At 40.9% G+C, this 15,829-nt stretch overlaps 1 protein-coding gene across 1 annotated transcript in view; it reads right to left on the bottom strand.

The window, feature by feature from the left end:
* The window catches only part of ssh2a (slingshot protein phosphatase 2a), a 32,222-nt gene extending 17,719 nt beyond the window's left edge, over positions 1 to 14,503 (bottom strand). The window contains exons 1-3 of the mRNA XM_056283029.1: positions 14,299 to 14,503; positions 3,958 to 4,070; positions 596 to 660 (exon numbers count right to left, since the gene is read on the bottom strand). Of these exons, the coding sequence (XP_056139004.1) occupies positions 596 to 660; positions 3,958 to 4,070; positions 14,299 to 14,426 (306 nt within the window). The 5' untranslated portion in view covers positions 14,427 to 14,503. The remainder of the gene's footprint in view (positions 1 to 595; positions 661 to 3,957; positions 4,071 to 14,298) is intronic.
* Between the last annotated feature and the right edge of the window lie 1,326 nt (positions 14,504 to 15,829).

Here is a 15,829-nt window from a genome sequence, read left to right as displayed (position 1 = left end):
TTAACACTCACAGCAATTTGCACATGAAACCCATTGTTGTTTTTAGTCGTTATGCCACTGTATTGTTTAAAAGGGTGGGGGTACCTGCAGTCAGTTGAGACTGAAGATGAGTGATGAAACGTTTCTCTCTCAACAACGTCGTGTCCAGATGAACTGATTTAACTTTCTTTGATTATATAGAGAAGTACATATTTACTAAGAGAACACATACAACAGAACTTCAGGGATCGGGCAAAAGTGAAAAGACTTAAGCTACTGTAGTAGGATGGTTGTACCAACCACATTACATGTACACATGGAATAGTCAAAGAATAGAAATTATAACAGGTCTGTGCACGTAATGTTTGCAGCGGCACAAGAGATGTATTGTGTCTAGCATTAGAACCTGCCAAGATATACATGTACAGAATGACAAGCAGAAATATTAGAATACAATGGTATAATTTCCTGAGGAAGATTTGTTTGTGCGTGTGCGCATGTGTGCATGTGTCAATGGGTTTGTCTGAGTTTAGCCGTTCACAAAAAAAGGCCTGAAGACTTGGACTACCTTTTAAAAAGATGACATATGTCACAAATAAGAGTGAGAGTCACTGACCAGTCGGATGGTGTCCTCCGGCCTCAGCACAGTAAACATTGTCTGAAGGTGTTGCTGTAGGTCACCTGGGACATGGAAGAAGTCTGTATTATCATCTAGTCTTTTATGACAATGCTCACGTCTAGCCCTTTTTTGTACTACTCCCTTCAGAGGACAGCACAAACAGGCTCTAACCAGAGTAGAAAAAGAAGTGGGAGGCCGCGTTGCACAACTGAGCAAGAAGATAAGTACATTAGAGTCTCTAGTTTGAGAAACAGACGCCTCACAGGTCCCCAACTGGCATCTTCATTAAATAGTACCTGTTAGAGCCTGTTTGTGCTGTCCTCTGAAGGGAGTAGTACACACCGGTGTAGGAAATCTTCAATTTCTTAGCAATTTCTCGCATGGAATAGCCTTCATTTCTAAGAACAAGAATAGACTGTCGAGTTTCAGATGAAAGTTCTCTTTTTCTGGCCATTTTGAGCGTTTAATTGACCCCACAAATGTGATGCTCCAGAAACTCAATCTGCTCAAAGAAGTGCCCATCCAACCAATCCAACTTGTGGGAGCTGCTTCTGGAAGCGTGGGGTGCAATTTCTCCAGATTACCTCAACAAATTAACAGCTAGAATGCCAAAGGTCTGCAATGCTGTAATTGCTGCAAATGGAGGATTCTTTAACGAAAGCAAAGTTTGATGTAAAAAAAATCTTATTTCAAATAAAAATCATTATTTCTAACCTTGTCAATGTCTTGACTCTATTTTCTATTCATTTCACAACATATGGTGGTGAATAAGTGTGACTTTTCATGGAAAACACGAAATTGTTTGGGTGATCCCAAACTTTTGAACGGTAGTGTATATATATATATATATATATATATATATATATATATATATATATATATATATATATATATATATATATATATATATATATATATATATATATACACAGTGCATCCAGAAAGTATTCACACCCCTTCACTTTCCCAACATTTTGTTATGTTACAGCCTTATTCCAAAATGGATTAAATTCCTTATTTTTCTCATCAATCAACATACAATACCCCATAATGACAAAGCAAAAAAGGTTTTGTAGAAATTTTTGCAAATTTATTTAAAATAAAAAACTGAAATATTGCATGTACATAAGTATTCACACCTTTGGCAGCGATTACAGCCTCAAGTCTTCTTGGGTATGAAGCTACAAGCTTGGCACACCTATATTTGGGGTATTTCTCACATTCTTCTCTGCAGATCCTCTCGAGCTCTGTAAGGTTAGATGGGGAGCGTCGCTGTACAGCTATTTTCAGGTCTTTCCAGAGATGTTCAATGAGGTTCAAGTCTGGGCTCTGGCTGGGACACTCAAGGACATTCACAGACTTGTCCCGAAGCCACTCCTTCATTGTCTTGGCTGTGTGCTTAGGGTCGTTGTCGTGTTGAAAGGTAACTTTCGCCCCAGTCTGAGGTCCTGAGCGCTCTGGAGCAGGTTTTCATCAAGGATCTCTCTGTACTTTGCTCCATTCATCTTTCCCTCAATCCTGAATAGTCTCCCAGTTCCTGCCGCTGAAAAACATCCCCACAGCATGATGCTGCCACCACCATGCTTCACTGTAGGGATGGTATTAGCAAGGTGATGAGAGGTGCCTGGTTTCCTCCAGATGTGACGTTTGGCATTCAGGCCAAAGAATTCAATCTTGGTTTCATCAGACCAGAGAATCTTGTTTCTCATGGTCTGAGAGTCCTTTAGGTGCTTTCTGGCAAACTCCAAGTGGGCTGTCATGTGCCTTTTACTGAGCAGAGGCTTCCGTCTGGCCACTCTACCATAAAGTCCTGATTGGTGGAGTGCTGCAGAGATGGTTGTTCTTCTGGAAGGTTCTCCCATCTCCACAGAGGAATGCTGGAGCTCTGTCAGTGACCATCGGGTTCTTGGTCACCTCCCTGACCAAGGCCCTTCTCCCCGATTGCTCAGTTTGGCTGGGGGGCCAGCTCTAGGAAGAGTCCTGGTGGATCCAAACTTCTTCCATTTACGAATGATGGAGACCACTGTGCTCTTCCGGACCTTCAAAGCTGTAGAATTTTTTTTGTACCCTCCCCCAGATCTGTGCCTCGATACAATCCTGTCTCGGAGGTCCACAGACAATTCCTTTGACTTCATGGCTTGGTTTCTGCTCTGACATGCACTGTCAACAGTGGGACCTTATATAGACAGGTGTGTGCCTTTCCAAATCATGTCCAATCAATTGAATTTACTACATGCGGACTCCAATCAAGATGTAGAAACATCTCAAGGATGATCAGTGGAAACAGGATGAACCTCAGCTCAATTTTGAGTGTCATAGCAAAGGGTGTAAATACTTATGTACATGCAATATTTCAGTTTTTTATTTTTAATAAAATAAATTTTCTACAAAACCTTTTTCACTTTGTCATTATGGGGTATTGTGTGTAGATTGATGAGGGGAAAAAAAGGAATTTAATCCATTTTGGAATAAGGCTGTAACATAACAAAATGTGGGGAAAGTGAAGAGGTGTGAATACTTTCCGGAGACACTGTATATTTATATAAAACCCAGTTAGTCAAGTAAATTCTCTATGAGACAGTAATAAACAATCACAAACTGGATTATTTTGCTCCTTATTTGTTGAGCCCTATCTCTACCGTTGAGTGTTCCTTTTAACGAAGTTATTAAAAAAAAATATATATATATATATCCACATATAGTGTTTTTTTTCTTTTTCCAGAAACCATCTATGGTGTTGATAAAAGTGCTCAACAAATGAGGAGCGGCATATTAAGATGGACGTAGGAATCTTTTTTTAATACACAGCAGAACAAGCTTGCTTCGTGCGTCACGCACTCACCAGCTGTCAATGTGGTTAAACAAAAAAAAAATACTATAAGTTTGCATACTATTTTCTTTCTGACCAACAGAAATTATGACTTCTGAGGAAAAGAAGAGTTGCTGATGCTTTTTTTTACAAATTAGCACAACTCACATCACAAAGATGAACTCCTCCTTTGCCTACCAAATACATATTTTCTCCCCTAAACAGCATCCTTGCAGTTTCTTTTTGACAAGCACAAACAGAAAAACAGAGTTTTACACTGGCAATTAATTAAAACATACCTATTTAACTAGCATACAACAAACAAACTAGCCAGATGACCAACCAACCAGTGTGCTGAGTGCTCTAAGTGAACTAGACTTCCCTGCCTTGTTATGTAAGAACTTCAGTTAAGTTCTTATCAGTTCAACTCAGAGGCCGGTGGTAGGCAGTCAAATGACTTGCGGGAACTTAGACATTGCAGTTATTGCACGTGTGTTTTTTTTGTGTGTGTGTGTCTTGCATATTTGTTTGTATGTGAGAAACTCCTTACCAGTGTGCTTATCCCTGTGCTGGCTGATGTGAGGAGTGGTGCTAGGGGTGGGGCTATTACCTCTAGGAAGAAAAAGGGCAGCACCTTTTACTGTAAGGAAGCTCTCACTGATGCTGGAAGAGAAGAGTAGAATAAAAACAAAACATCAATACAGGCCTCAAATGACTGAGACACGCATACACAAACTTTAATTAAACCCGTCCCTTCTAATTATTTGATCACAAGGAACAAACGAGTACTGTAATAGGCTTATGTCATTGTCACAATGCTCTCTATTCAGCAGCTGGCTTGTGCCTCTGTCTGACGGCTCCCCAAATCACAAAGCCGACAGGCCGGCGCAGGCAAACAAGCTCCGATCCCCGATGTGAACTCCGTTACTCAGGACAAAATGTTCCCAGCTCCTCCGCACAGCTGGAATATGCACACACAGTCTCACCCCCACATGCACATTTGCTCTCACAGCTGCCAATAGGGAGGGTGTAGGGGTGAAGGGTGGGGGATTGAGGGTCTCTTTGATAGAAGAAAACTAAGACCCCTCCTCCCAAACAAGCCAGAGGTATGAGCTTGCCAGCACATAACACTGACAAAGGCAGGTCATATTATGCGGACTTTTTGCTCCTTTCTAGAACATTTAATCTTATTAAAAATGTCTGAGATCATCACACAGAAATTAATAACATAATGCAAACTGAGGTCAATGCATTATTGTGAGTGTGTGTGAATGAGGTTTTTTTTTTTAAGTGTCTTTCAGTGGGACATCATTGATGCCAACAAAAACAAGTTGGGCCGATTTCTGCAGCTGCTTATGGAAGTGTCAGATGACCAAAGCAACAGGACATTTAAACCGTAATTTTAATGACATCTAACGAACGCCCAATTTGCATTAAGCAGGTCTCTCATAGATGGGGGCACCTGGACAGAGGTTCCCTTGCATTTACTCATTCAGCAGTGAGGGCACGGCAAGCACAAGAAAGCTTTCATTAGGGCTATTTTTATTTGTTACGTTAAAAATGTTTAATTTTAGCGTAATTTCCACTAATTACCAACACTGGCTGGAATTAAAATATTTCTTCCTTCAAAAAAAAAACAAAAAAAAACAAGCAACAGTTTTAACCAACCAAATCTAGGGCCAATTGACAAACTGTCAATAAGCCAACATCCAATTAGTTTAAGTGTTTCTTTTACATGTTAACATCTAAACTTTTTTCACTTGGTGCATGTTAACCACTTTTTGAAAAATCAAAAATAAACTTAATGCTCTCATGAAACGGCATTTATAGCACCGCAAACTCCTGTGATTTGGTGATCACCAGAATGGAACGGTCAGAGGGATTTTGTGAAGGGAATTTGATTTGACAGACAGCCAAGAATGGTATCTTTTAGAAGAATGTGGACATCGATATGCTGTTGACCAATTTCAATTTGATGGTAGATAATCACTCATCTTCTCTCAATCTTGCACCTCATTCAATTGACTTTTTTTTCTTTTCTTTTTTTTTTTAGCGTACATGGGCAAGTGCAGGGTAATGTAACAAAAAATGATTGCACTTGTCAGAAAGAGAAAAACATTCTTCTCAACACAAAAACATGTTTTGAATTTCTAGAACAGTTAAACTGTGTAAATTAAGTGCAGATAGAGGTCACAACAAAATCCATTTTTCATTTCATGAGACATTTTAGAATAAGTCAAGATTTTCAGTGAAGGTATGCGTTCAACGGTTAGTTGATAAAAAAAGAGGTCAACTTTGACTCTGAACAACAACCATTACAAAAGAATTATACAGAAAAAAAAAAGAAACACAGAGTGGGAGTTGGCAAACCGGTTCTTTTAAACTTTACTGTCGTGGTTTCGTAGCCTAAAGGGCCCAGAAAGTGAGAGGGATGAAACTGATGTGTCCATCTAAAGAAACAATGAATGTCACCATTTGAAAGTGCTTATGTCAAAGCAGATAATCATATCTTTTCTTATTACTCTGTTATACAATTATGAGGGCATTCAGCCCAAATACTGTCACTGGCAACAGACAGCCAGGCTACACTCCATGAACATAGATTCACTCTTGAGGCCTCAAAACTAAAACCCCTCCAGTGGTGTCTGCCCACAAGTCTTACGGTTATCCCTTTGTCTCCTGTAACTTTATCCCTCTATCTGTCCATCCATCCATCTGTCCTTCCCAAGCTTTACTCAGAGTGTGGAGAATCAGGGGGCACAGAGAGAGAGAGAGAGAGAGAGAGAGAGAGAGAGAGAGAGAGAGAGAGAGAGAGAGAGAGAGAGAGAGAGAGAGACGGACAGACAGACAGACAGACAGACAGACAGACAGAGAAACAGGGAGGCAGAGACAGAAAAACAAAAACATCAAGAGCTTGGGCCCGTGATGAACTCATTTCCCAAAGCCCAGCCACCCCTGACCTCAGCTGTTTCCTCTCACTCTCTCTTCCAGCACTTCCTCTTTACATTTCTCACAACCGCCGCTCTTGGCCTACATTTCATTTCCTAAACCCTCGCTTTTATACACTACAACAGCACAACGCCTCTTCTCTTTTATTTCATCATTGTCACTACATGTGTGGTTTATTTCTTAATCTCCCATCATCCCCACCCTTGATGTGTCACTCTGAGCTGCAAAAAAAAAACCAAAACACCATTGCCAGGTAGTGAGAGAGATACCCAACTGCTTCATAAAGTCTGGTTTCCAGGAGGCCTCCAACAATGGCCTCCAATAGATTTAGTGTTTTACATTCACTAGATGTTAGATGATTAGATGTTGGATGTACTTGAATGAACCTGCAATACAGTGCCATGAAAACGCACATGCCCCTTCCTGATTTCCTCTATTTTTGCATATTTGTCATACTTAATGATTTCAGATTTTCGTACAAAATGTAATATAAGATGAAGAGTACCCGAATTAACACAAAATTCAGTTTCTAAATTATAACTTTATTTATTTAAGGAAAAAGTTTATCCAACGCCAACTGACCCTGTGTGAAAAAGTAATTACTCCCTTAGTCACTCAACCAATCAACCAAATTCAATTGATAATTGGTTCAATTAGAATAGAAACACTCATGCTTGATTACTGCCAGCCCTGCTGAATCACTTGTATAGGACCTTAGCATCAATGTGAAGTAGGCTACAAGGTCTCAACAAGCATATTTAAAAAAAAAAAAAATCAGAAAGAGAGGAGAAAAAAAGTTTTTAATATATATCAGTGTGGAAAGGGTTACAAAGCCATTTCTAAGGCTCTGGGACTCCAGTGAACCACAGTGAGAGCCACTGTCTCCAAATGGTGAAAGCTTGGACCAGCGGTGAATCTTCCAAGGAGTGGCCGGACTATCAAAATTCCTCCAAGGGTGCAGCGACGACTCATCCAGGAAGTTGCAAAAAAAAAAAAAAAACCCCCCCAGGACAACATCTAATGAACGGCAGGCCTTGCTAGCCTCAGCAGAGGTCATTGCTCATGATTTGACAATAAGCAAGAAGCTGGGCAAAAACTGGAATTCATGGGCAGTGTAAAAACCACTACTAACTAGGGGAAACATAAGTGCTCGTCGCACATTTTCAAAAAAGTACACTGATGACCCCCAAGCCTTTTGGGATAATGTTCTGTAGACAGACAAGTCAAAAGTAGAACTTTTTGGCACACACAGATCCTGTTATGTCTGGCATAAAGCATCTCACAATAAGAACATCATACCAACAGTCAAAACATGGTGGTGGTAGTGTGATGGTGTGGGCATGCTTTGCTGCCAAAGGGCCTGGAAGACTTGCCATCACTGAAGGAACCATGAATTCTGCTCTGTACCAGAAAATTCTGAAGGAGAATCCATGATCTGAAGTGGAAGCGTAATTGGGTTATACAGGACAGTGATCCAAAATACAAGAGTAAGTCCACCTCAAAATGGCTCAGTGAAATGAAGGTTTTGGAGTGGCCTAGTCAAAGTTCTGACTTGAACCCCATTGAGATGCTGTGGCAGGACCTTAAACGAGCAATTCATGCTCAAAATCCCTACAATGTCACTGAAATACAGCAATTCTGCAAAGAAGAGGGCCAAAATTCCTCCACAGTGACATGAAAGACTGATCTCTCGATCTGAATTATAGAAAACATTTGGTTGCAGTTGTTACTACAAAAGGTGGCACAATGAGTTATTAAATTCAGGGGGGCAATTACTTTTTCACATGGGTGTTATGGGTGTTGATAACTTATTTCTTCAATAGATGAAATGGCCATTTAAAAACTGTATTTTTTTTTTACTCAGGTTCTCCATCTTATATTAATATTACATTTTGTATGAAGATCTGAAACCATTCAGTGTGATGAATATGCAAAAATAGAGGAAATCAGGAAGGGGGCAAATACTTTTTCACAGCACTGTATATGTCTATTTGTCCAATTTCTATCTCACATATAGATATACAGATGTTTGAGCAATTTTACGCTGGAATCACATCTCTGAACAAAAGCCTTCTCAGATGGAGATCTTAAAGGAAGACTGCACCACAAAACAACACCAGGCTCAGTATCTAGAGCACCTCACAATTACATAAATAACAGCGATTTGCATGACCAAATTTACTCCATGTTCATAGATTAAGAGACTACAGGCGCCAGAGAGTGTGAAGGCTTATTAAAAGCATTGGAGCTATAGCAGCTTGTCAAGACATTGTGTCCTCATGCACGGCTTGCTGGTTGATTTAGCACCTGCAATATTTGCTTTCTGAACAGGAAAAGACTGTTTTCTTTGTAAATATAAGTTATACCAAAGTGGTTCGAGTTTTAACAGACAATATAGACTGTCGGCACTTCCTGGATGTGCACATTATGAGCAGTGAAATTTCCCTTTTTAAATCACATTCTTATCAGATGGAGGTCTGTGGCGTTATGTTTGTATATCTTAAATTCCTTTATATGGATGTTTGGGCTTTCTAATTCATCCTTTTCCATTTACCTTAGATAATTCAGAATCTAAACTTATCAGTGTCCTACCACTACCACCTGCCATTTACACATACATTCATATTTCGTGGCTCAAGTGCTTGACAGTGGCCCTCTATAGCAGTGCTACTGTACCATGTCATTTGTCATATCATAACACATATTCCCTGCCAAACACACACCTAAGGACATGCACGTGCATGCATGCAAGTACACTTGCACGCCTGCACACTCGTAGAGATGATGAAACATAAAACTAAGTGTTGGAAAGAGCATGACAGGCGGGTGCTGAATGACTTTCAACTGCTGTGGCTAAAAATACAGCAGTGCTTGAAAAGTCTTTCCTTTTGACAGACTGTGTTTAAAAGAGAAAGGATACACTTAATGTACATAGTGGAAGATGTGGTCTGCTACACATTAGTGAAATGACTTTGTCGCCTATTGATGAATAGGCTTTAGGAACTCAAGTCTCATACATCCATTTGGCTACATATTATAATCTTAGGATAAGTTCGCCCTCATCCCTTGCTCATTAATTCAACTAACATATTTAGGCATCTTACAGAGTGTAAAATCTTAAGACTTCATTATGCATGACTAAACACACAATTAAATTTCACTATGATTAAAAGAATCAACAGAGACTGGTAGCAATGCTAGCCAGGAGGCTGTATCCTGCCAGAAAACCTGGATGAACTATACCCATGATTACCATGAATTATTTTAACAGGAAAGGTCCCTGGGGCCATACCAAGACTCTCCTGGATTTGTGATCAACTTTATCCTCTGGGATAGGGACAGAAACAACACAGAATAGAGCCAGAGACACAAAGACAAACAGCAGCTCTTCCCAAATAGACTACGTAAATGAAGAGACAAGAGGTAATAGACAGTAAAAAATACAGGTATATATTGAAAAAGGGGAAATTGGGGATGGGGGGGTATAAGATGAATGACAAGGGATGGGGGATAGTGAAATAGAGGCCAGGTCAGAATGACAGTCCAGTAGAGGGATGGGTCATCTTTTGGCATGCAGACATCCCAGGCCCTGGGCGGTGTAGGTACTTGTTAGGGCAACGGTCACAGACACAATCATCACTATGTAAGGACCAGTACGCGCAGCAGGCACAGAAGTAGGTGACCCCCCCTCCCCCGTCTGTGTCCATATTAGTCACTCTGAGAAAAGGAGTGGGATAAATATAAATATAGGACCAGGCTGCATGTAGGGCAGGCCACACTAAGGCCTTATGGGCTCCAAACGGATAGATGCCCTCTATGGCACAGACAAGGAGTTAGTGAATAACTGTGCATTTGAGTATGCATTTGTGTGTGTGTGTGGGGGGGTAGTTCACATTCTAACATGTCCACAAGTGCATGTTAGCCCTTGCTACTTGGAGACAGACAGATGGAAAAACTTTAAAAACAGAAGTCAGTGACAGGTGAGCAGAGAGAAACGAAGACGGTTACATTCAAGATTAAGGATTCATTATAATTACAGTGGCCAATTGGGAGAGAAATAGGTGGTGTGACAGGGGGCAATAGAGCAAAAACAGGTCAAGACTGATAAAGAAGATACACACACCAAAACTAAGAACAGACCTATATAATAATAATAATAATATTAATAATAATGAATTTTATTTGTGGCCGCCTTTCGGAGCACTCAAGGACACCTTACAGAACACAGTTAAAAAACAAACAAATAAATAAATAAAACAGCACTGTATCAGACAGCATAAAATCAAAACAAAGCAGGGTAGACAATAAAAAGCTAATATAACAGATAAGTATAAAATCATCATCTGCACAAAACCCAATGAAGTGTGGATCAGCCTGAATATGCCAGTTTGAAAAGGTACGTTTTGAGATGGGATTTGAAGGTTGAAAGAGAGTCAGTGTTGTGAATGTCTTGTGGGAGAGAGTTCCATAGGCAGGGGCAGAATAACTGAAGGCTCTAGACCCCATGGTAATCAAGCGGGCCAATGGTGTAGCGAGTTGGAGAGCAGAAGAGGATCTGAGAGTGCGGGAGGGCGTGTAGATATGAATGAGTTCAGAAAGATATGAAGGAGCTACGTTATTAAGGGCCTTAAAGGTGAGGAGCAGTATCTTGAAGTCAATACGGTATTTAACAGGGAGCCAATAGAGTTGCTGAAGAACAGGAGTGATATGATCTGTGGAAGGCGTTCTGGTAATGATACGGGCAGCTGAATTCTGGACCAACTGAAGTTTATTAAGACACTTGAGGGGAAGACCAACGAGGATAGAATTACAGCAGTCAATACGGGATGTAACCAGGGTGTGAATGAGTATGGCGGTGATGTTAGGTGTAAGTGACAGGCGAAGATGATTAATATTGTGTGGGTGGAAGTATGCAGATATAGGTCTATATACTGATATAGCTCTCTCTCGCTCTCTCTCTCTCTCTCTCTATATATATATATATGTATATATATATATATATCCTATAAATAGACCTATATCAGTACCTATATCGCCTGGCCAGCAGACCAGTGTAGCCTAGATCGGTTGCTGGCTGTGTGTATGAACTTCCTCTTGCTACGTGTCCAGTTTCCTATCAAACCCAGTGTGTGGGCTGGATTCAGAACAGACCCAGATTACCACCCACCCCAGTGAAATACATACACCTGACCCAGGCGTGCAGGGCTATTCTAAAAAAAGAGAGAGGGAAAGTCCCTGTCACGAACCTTCTAACTTACAGTCTACCAAACTCTAAACGGTGGGAGAGTGTTGGGAAAGGTCATTCACAGGTGCCAGAAAGAGCAGTTGGCCTTTGGTGCATTGACAAAGTGGTCCCGTGAAGCTCAATGGATTGGTTTGGGCTCAGCACAGGAATATTGTCAGGATTAGGTGTTTCTATTCTCACTCAGGTGACTGAATGTTTGCACTCATTCAGCCCTATACCATGTTTAGCTAAAGAATCCATGAACCTGAGATACTTGAAGTGTTTTAGAATAAACTTTAAATCAAGGCCTGCATATGATGGAATTCATTTTATTGTGCTGCACATTACTAAAACGTGTCCTTTTGTTGTGATGAGCTTGCAAAAGCAACTTTTGTTCATCTCAGGGTGTCTGCAAAAGCCTTATCTGGTGTGTAATGATTAATAAGAAAGAATGATCACATAAGGCCCAAGGTCATATCTAAAACAATCAGATGCTTGGCAACAACTAGTCACCAGCGCACCATAACTGGTCATGTTTCCCGTCCTTTGCCATTTATTGACTCTGTGGAAATTCAATAGAAAGCGTCTGAGGCAGCTATGTGGGTTATTTGACTTCATGAGGTCTCACTTGTGTCAATAAACACAAACACAGTGAATTACATCTGCCTTCCTGGTTCAGCTGCCAAAAATCTCCCCCTCTCAGACAAACACTCACCTCTTGGCTTGTCCTGTTTCACATTTAAAGATATTCTAGGGAAATGAGCATGGAACACATTTAAACAAACGGAAGTAGGGGATTGACTGGTATTTCTAAAATTAGGGGGACCATGGTGTTTTAGATGCCGTGAGTTCACAGGTAACACTTGACTCCATAATCAACCTCTGTATGCCTGTAATTACCAGCCCAAACCCTGATTAGACATTAAAGTCCTGCGGACATTCTGGTGCATGTTGCCAACACACCACAAATACAACACGTTAGTCGGTGAATTGACACTGACTAGAGGGTCTAACTTGCGTACCTATCCTACGTGTTATTTTGAATAAGGTAGCACTGTGAGGAAAACAAAATCTATCCATCACGTGGCACAGCCCCAGAAATAAGGAAGTTGGAGCATTTCCTACATCTGCTGCTACTTACCAGACTCACGTGCCTGCCAGTATGCAGTGTTTGTTTGTGGGAGTGTGTATTACCATATCTTCCCATAAACCTGCCCTGTGCAAACTAAGATTGAAAAAAAAAACATTTGCTTAATGGCTGGGAATATACCTAATAAAGATTAAATGTTCACTTTACCCAGCATACAATGTATGACACACCAAAAAAAAAAAAGCAATCAAGACTGAGACTGTCTTTATATATTTTTTTGACAGCCACAAAACATAGCAAGTTCTTTTGTTGGATAAAACTAAAAAATCAATTCAGGAAAAATACAGCTAAACCTTAAACAACTTTATGGTAGAACCCAGAATGATAGTGAAGACATAATGTCTGAGCAGCAGAGCATTCTTAGAGAAATATTTGAATTTCATTTAACTTCAATCAGTAACTTTATTCCTATATAGATGTTTTTTTTTAATTTTTAGTAAAATGTGAGTCATATCTAAGTTAACTCTACATCATAGTTGAGAAATACTGGAAAAGGCTACCATTTGCTCTCTTGAGCAAAAGCAAGGTTTTATTCTAATCCTCATTTTAGCACACTAAATCCCTTTACACTATAGCAAGCAAATGCACTACAGTATCTTACATTGTAACCTACCAATGCTAGCCTGTAAGAGCACTGCGTCAATCAATAAGTAATACTTTCCATCCACAGAAAGTATAACTTTAGCATAGTATATCTCCCCTTTAGGAATATGAGATATGATAACCAATGGACCTATTTGTTTTAGGGTGGAAATGTACCTGAAAAGATAGGAATCCTAATATAGCACTTGGTTACAAGTTGATCCAGGGCAAAAAAACAAGATTTATTTCACATTCAATATTTAGTCACTCTTGCATAATTTCTTAAAGAAACCATGACTTCTTTGCATATCCAAACATCAGAAGCCATATGCTGGACATGTTTTGACGAGTCTGGGTCTAGACACATTCAATTTGTTATTATGATATAATTGTAACAAGAAACTGCCTTGTTGGACTGTCTGTTTAATTACAGTTAAAACACACACACACACACACACACACACACACACACACACACACACACACACACACACACACACACATATACCAGTGTTGAGGCAACCAACATCAAAGCCCTGACCACACGTCAATGAGGGGGGAGGGGGGTACGACCACAGGGATGCTCTGATATGGACATTGGGTTGGGTATATGCCAGCCTGAAGAGGTAAACCAATGGCAACGTTGCTTTATATGGGCTCGTCATTCGCATGTATGTGTCAGAACCTGTGAGACAGGTAAGATGATTCAAACTTAGTGTTGAGCGAACATTTCTCAACAAGGGCAGGCTGAATCATCCAGATGTCTTACATCCGCTACGTCACTTGAAATTACCCCATCAGTTATGATGCAGACATGTTTAAAAACGAGCCATAACTTTCTGACATGAACAACGCCATTTTCCAATATATACTTAACGACAACTTTTCAATCCACAATTACAGAAAACATTTAGGTAAGAGCTGTTTTTAGTGGAAACGGGGCTTCCAGTCACAATGCGAAAGACAGTGCCGCTTTATGAACTTACAAGTGGTTGATCTGATTTTGGGACACCACGGCGTCATCGCTGAAGTAGGGGGTCATCTTTGCCCCGCAGCACGAGCAAAAGCAGCCCCCCGCCGTGCTGCCGGTGGCGGACACGGCGCCGAGGGTCATCGCGGCTGAAGCCCCGTGGAAAGGAGGAGTCACAGGTCGCTGTTCTGTGGGAAACTCACTTCACTGCGACGCTCATGTGAAAATTCATCGCAGGGAGCCGAATAAAAACAAAAAACCTTTAAAAAAAAAAAACAACTGTAGATTTGTATAGCACAAGAAGTCGGTCGCGTTGCAGCTCTGCGCGTACAAAGAGAAACCTCACAACAGTTGAAAGATGTCGCCTTATCTGTTTTGTTTTGGCCTCAGTAAATCAGGCACATGATGTTCCACGAAGTAATAATCCAAAAAAAACTGTGGACCCCAGCAGCCCCTGATCCCAGAGTTTGGCGTGAACACGGGGGCCAGTTCAATTCTGGCAGTCAAATACTTTTTATTAGGTTTTGCGAGAGGAAAAAAAATCATTCAAGGGAAGTGTGTCCTTCTCCGTCCACAGTTTGGTAGATTTGACGTCGGGAAAGAATCTTCGGTGAACGGAGCTTCTGGAGGAGCAACGATAGGGAGGAGCCGGCAGGAGCCATGTGCTTGGGAGGCGGCGACGAACGGGGGGTGGGGGCGGGGCGGGACGGGGCTGGTGGGGGGGTGTGCGACAGCCGCTGTAGCGACTCCTCTGCATCGCCACATACTGAAACGGGACAGTCCACAGTCACGGCACTGCTTGTGCAGTTCAGGGGCCACGATGTTTCTTTTTTCAAACCATCACTTCATCAGCTCACTTCATTAAATCAGCCGACCCTCAACCAGAGACGGGAAAACGACAACACAAACTGGCTGGTGGGGTATTTCTGGCTGGAATGAAAACCTAAATACTCTTGCCACAATTTGAACAGGTGGGTTGTTCACATGGGACATACAAAACAGCAAAGAATATCAACAATTTCACACACATCATCTTCTACATCCATACATAGACATACTCCGGTCAACATGTTCTAGTGTTTCATTGTTGTGACGATGACCTGCCCTACATGCTCATGGCATCATCTCACTCTTTTTACCAAGTATGCCCCAGGATTTGTTTTGCGGCTTGTATTTTGTTTTAAATCCCATTTGTCTAGTTCTATTTCACAATTTACACGTATCTTTCCCACCTGGGTGCATCTACAATCCCCATGAATAAATTGATTAATTACAGTGAATGATAGGTCCACTGTAATTAATCAATGTATTCACAGGGATTGTTTCAGGTTTATCTACTTTAATCGAGAGCTTATCTTCTTTACAGATGGATGGCATAATTAGCTGTAAATGACAATCACCCACCTTACTGGCTTGTGACCAGAAAAGTAATACTGGTGTAGGACTCCTTTTGAAAATATGACTCAACCAGCAAAAAGGGGCAACAGCAAACTTGGATAAATTTACGGCTGCTTTGGATCCGTGTTCTACTGATCCCGGTCATCCAT

Source organism: Lampris incognitus, chromosome 7 (genome assembly GCF_029633865.1).
Source record: "Lampris incognitus isolate fLamInc1 chromosome 7, fLamInc1.hap2, whole genome shotgun sequence".
In the NCBI taxonomy this organism is placed as follows: Eukaryota; Metazoa; Chordata; class Actinopteri; order Lampriformes; family Lampridae; genus Lampris; species Lampris incognitus.
The sequence above is the reverse complement of the archived record's forward strand: the minus strand, read 5'-3'. Positions and strand labels throughout refer to the sequence as shown.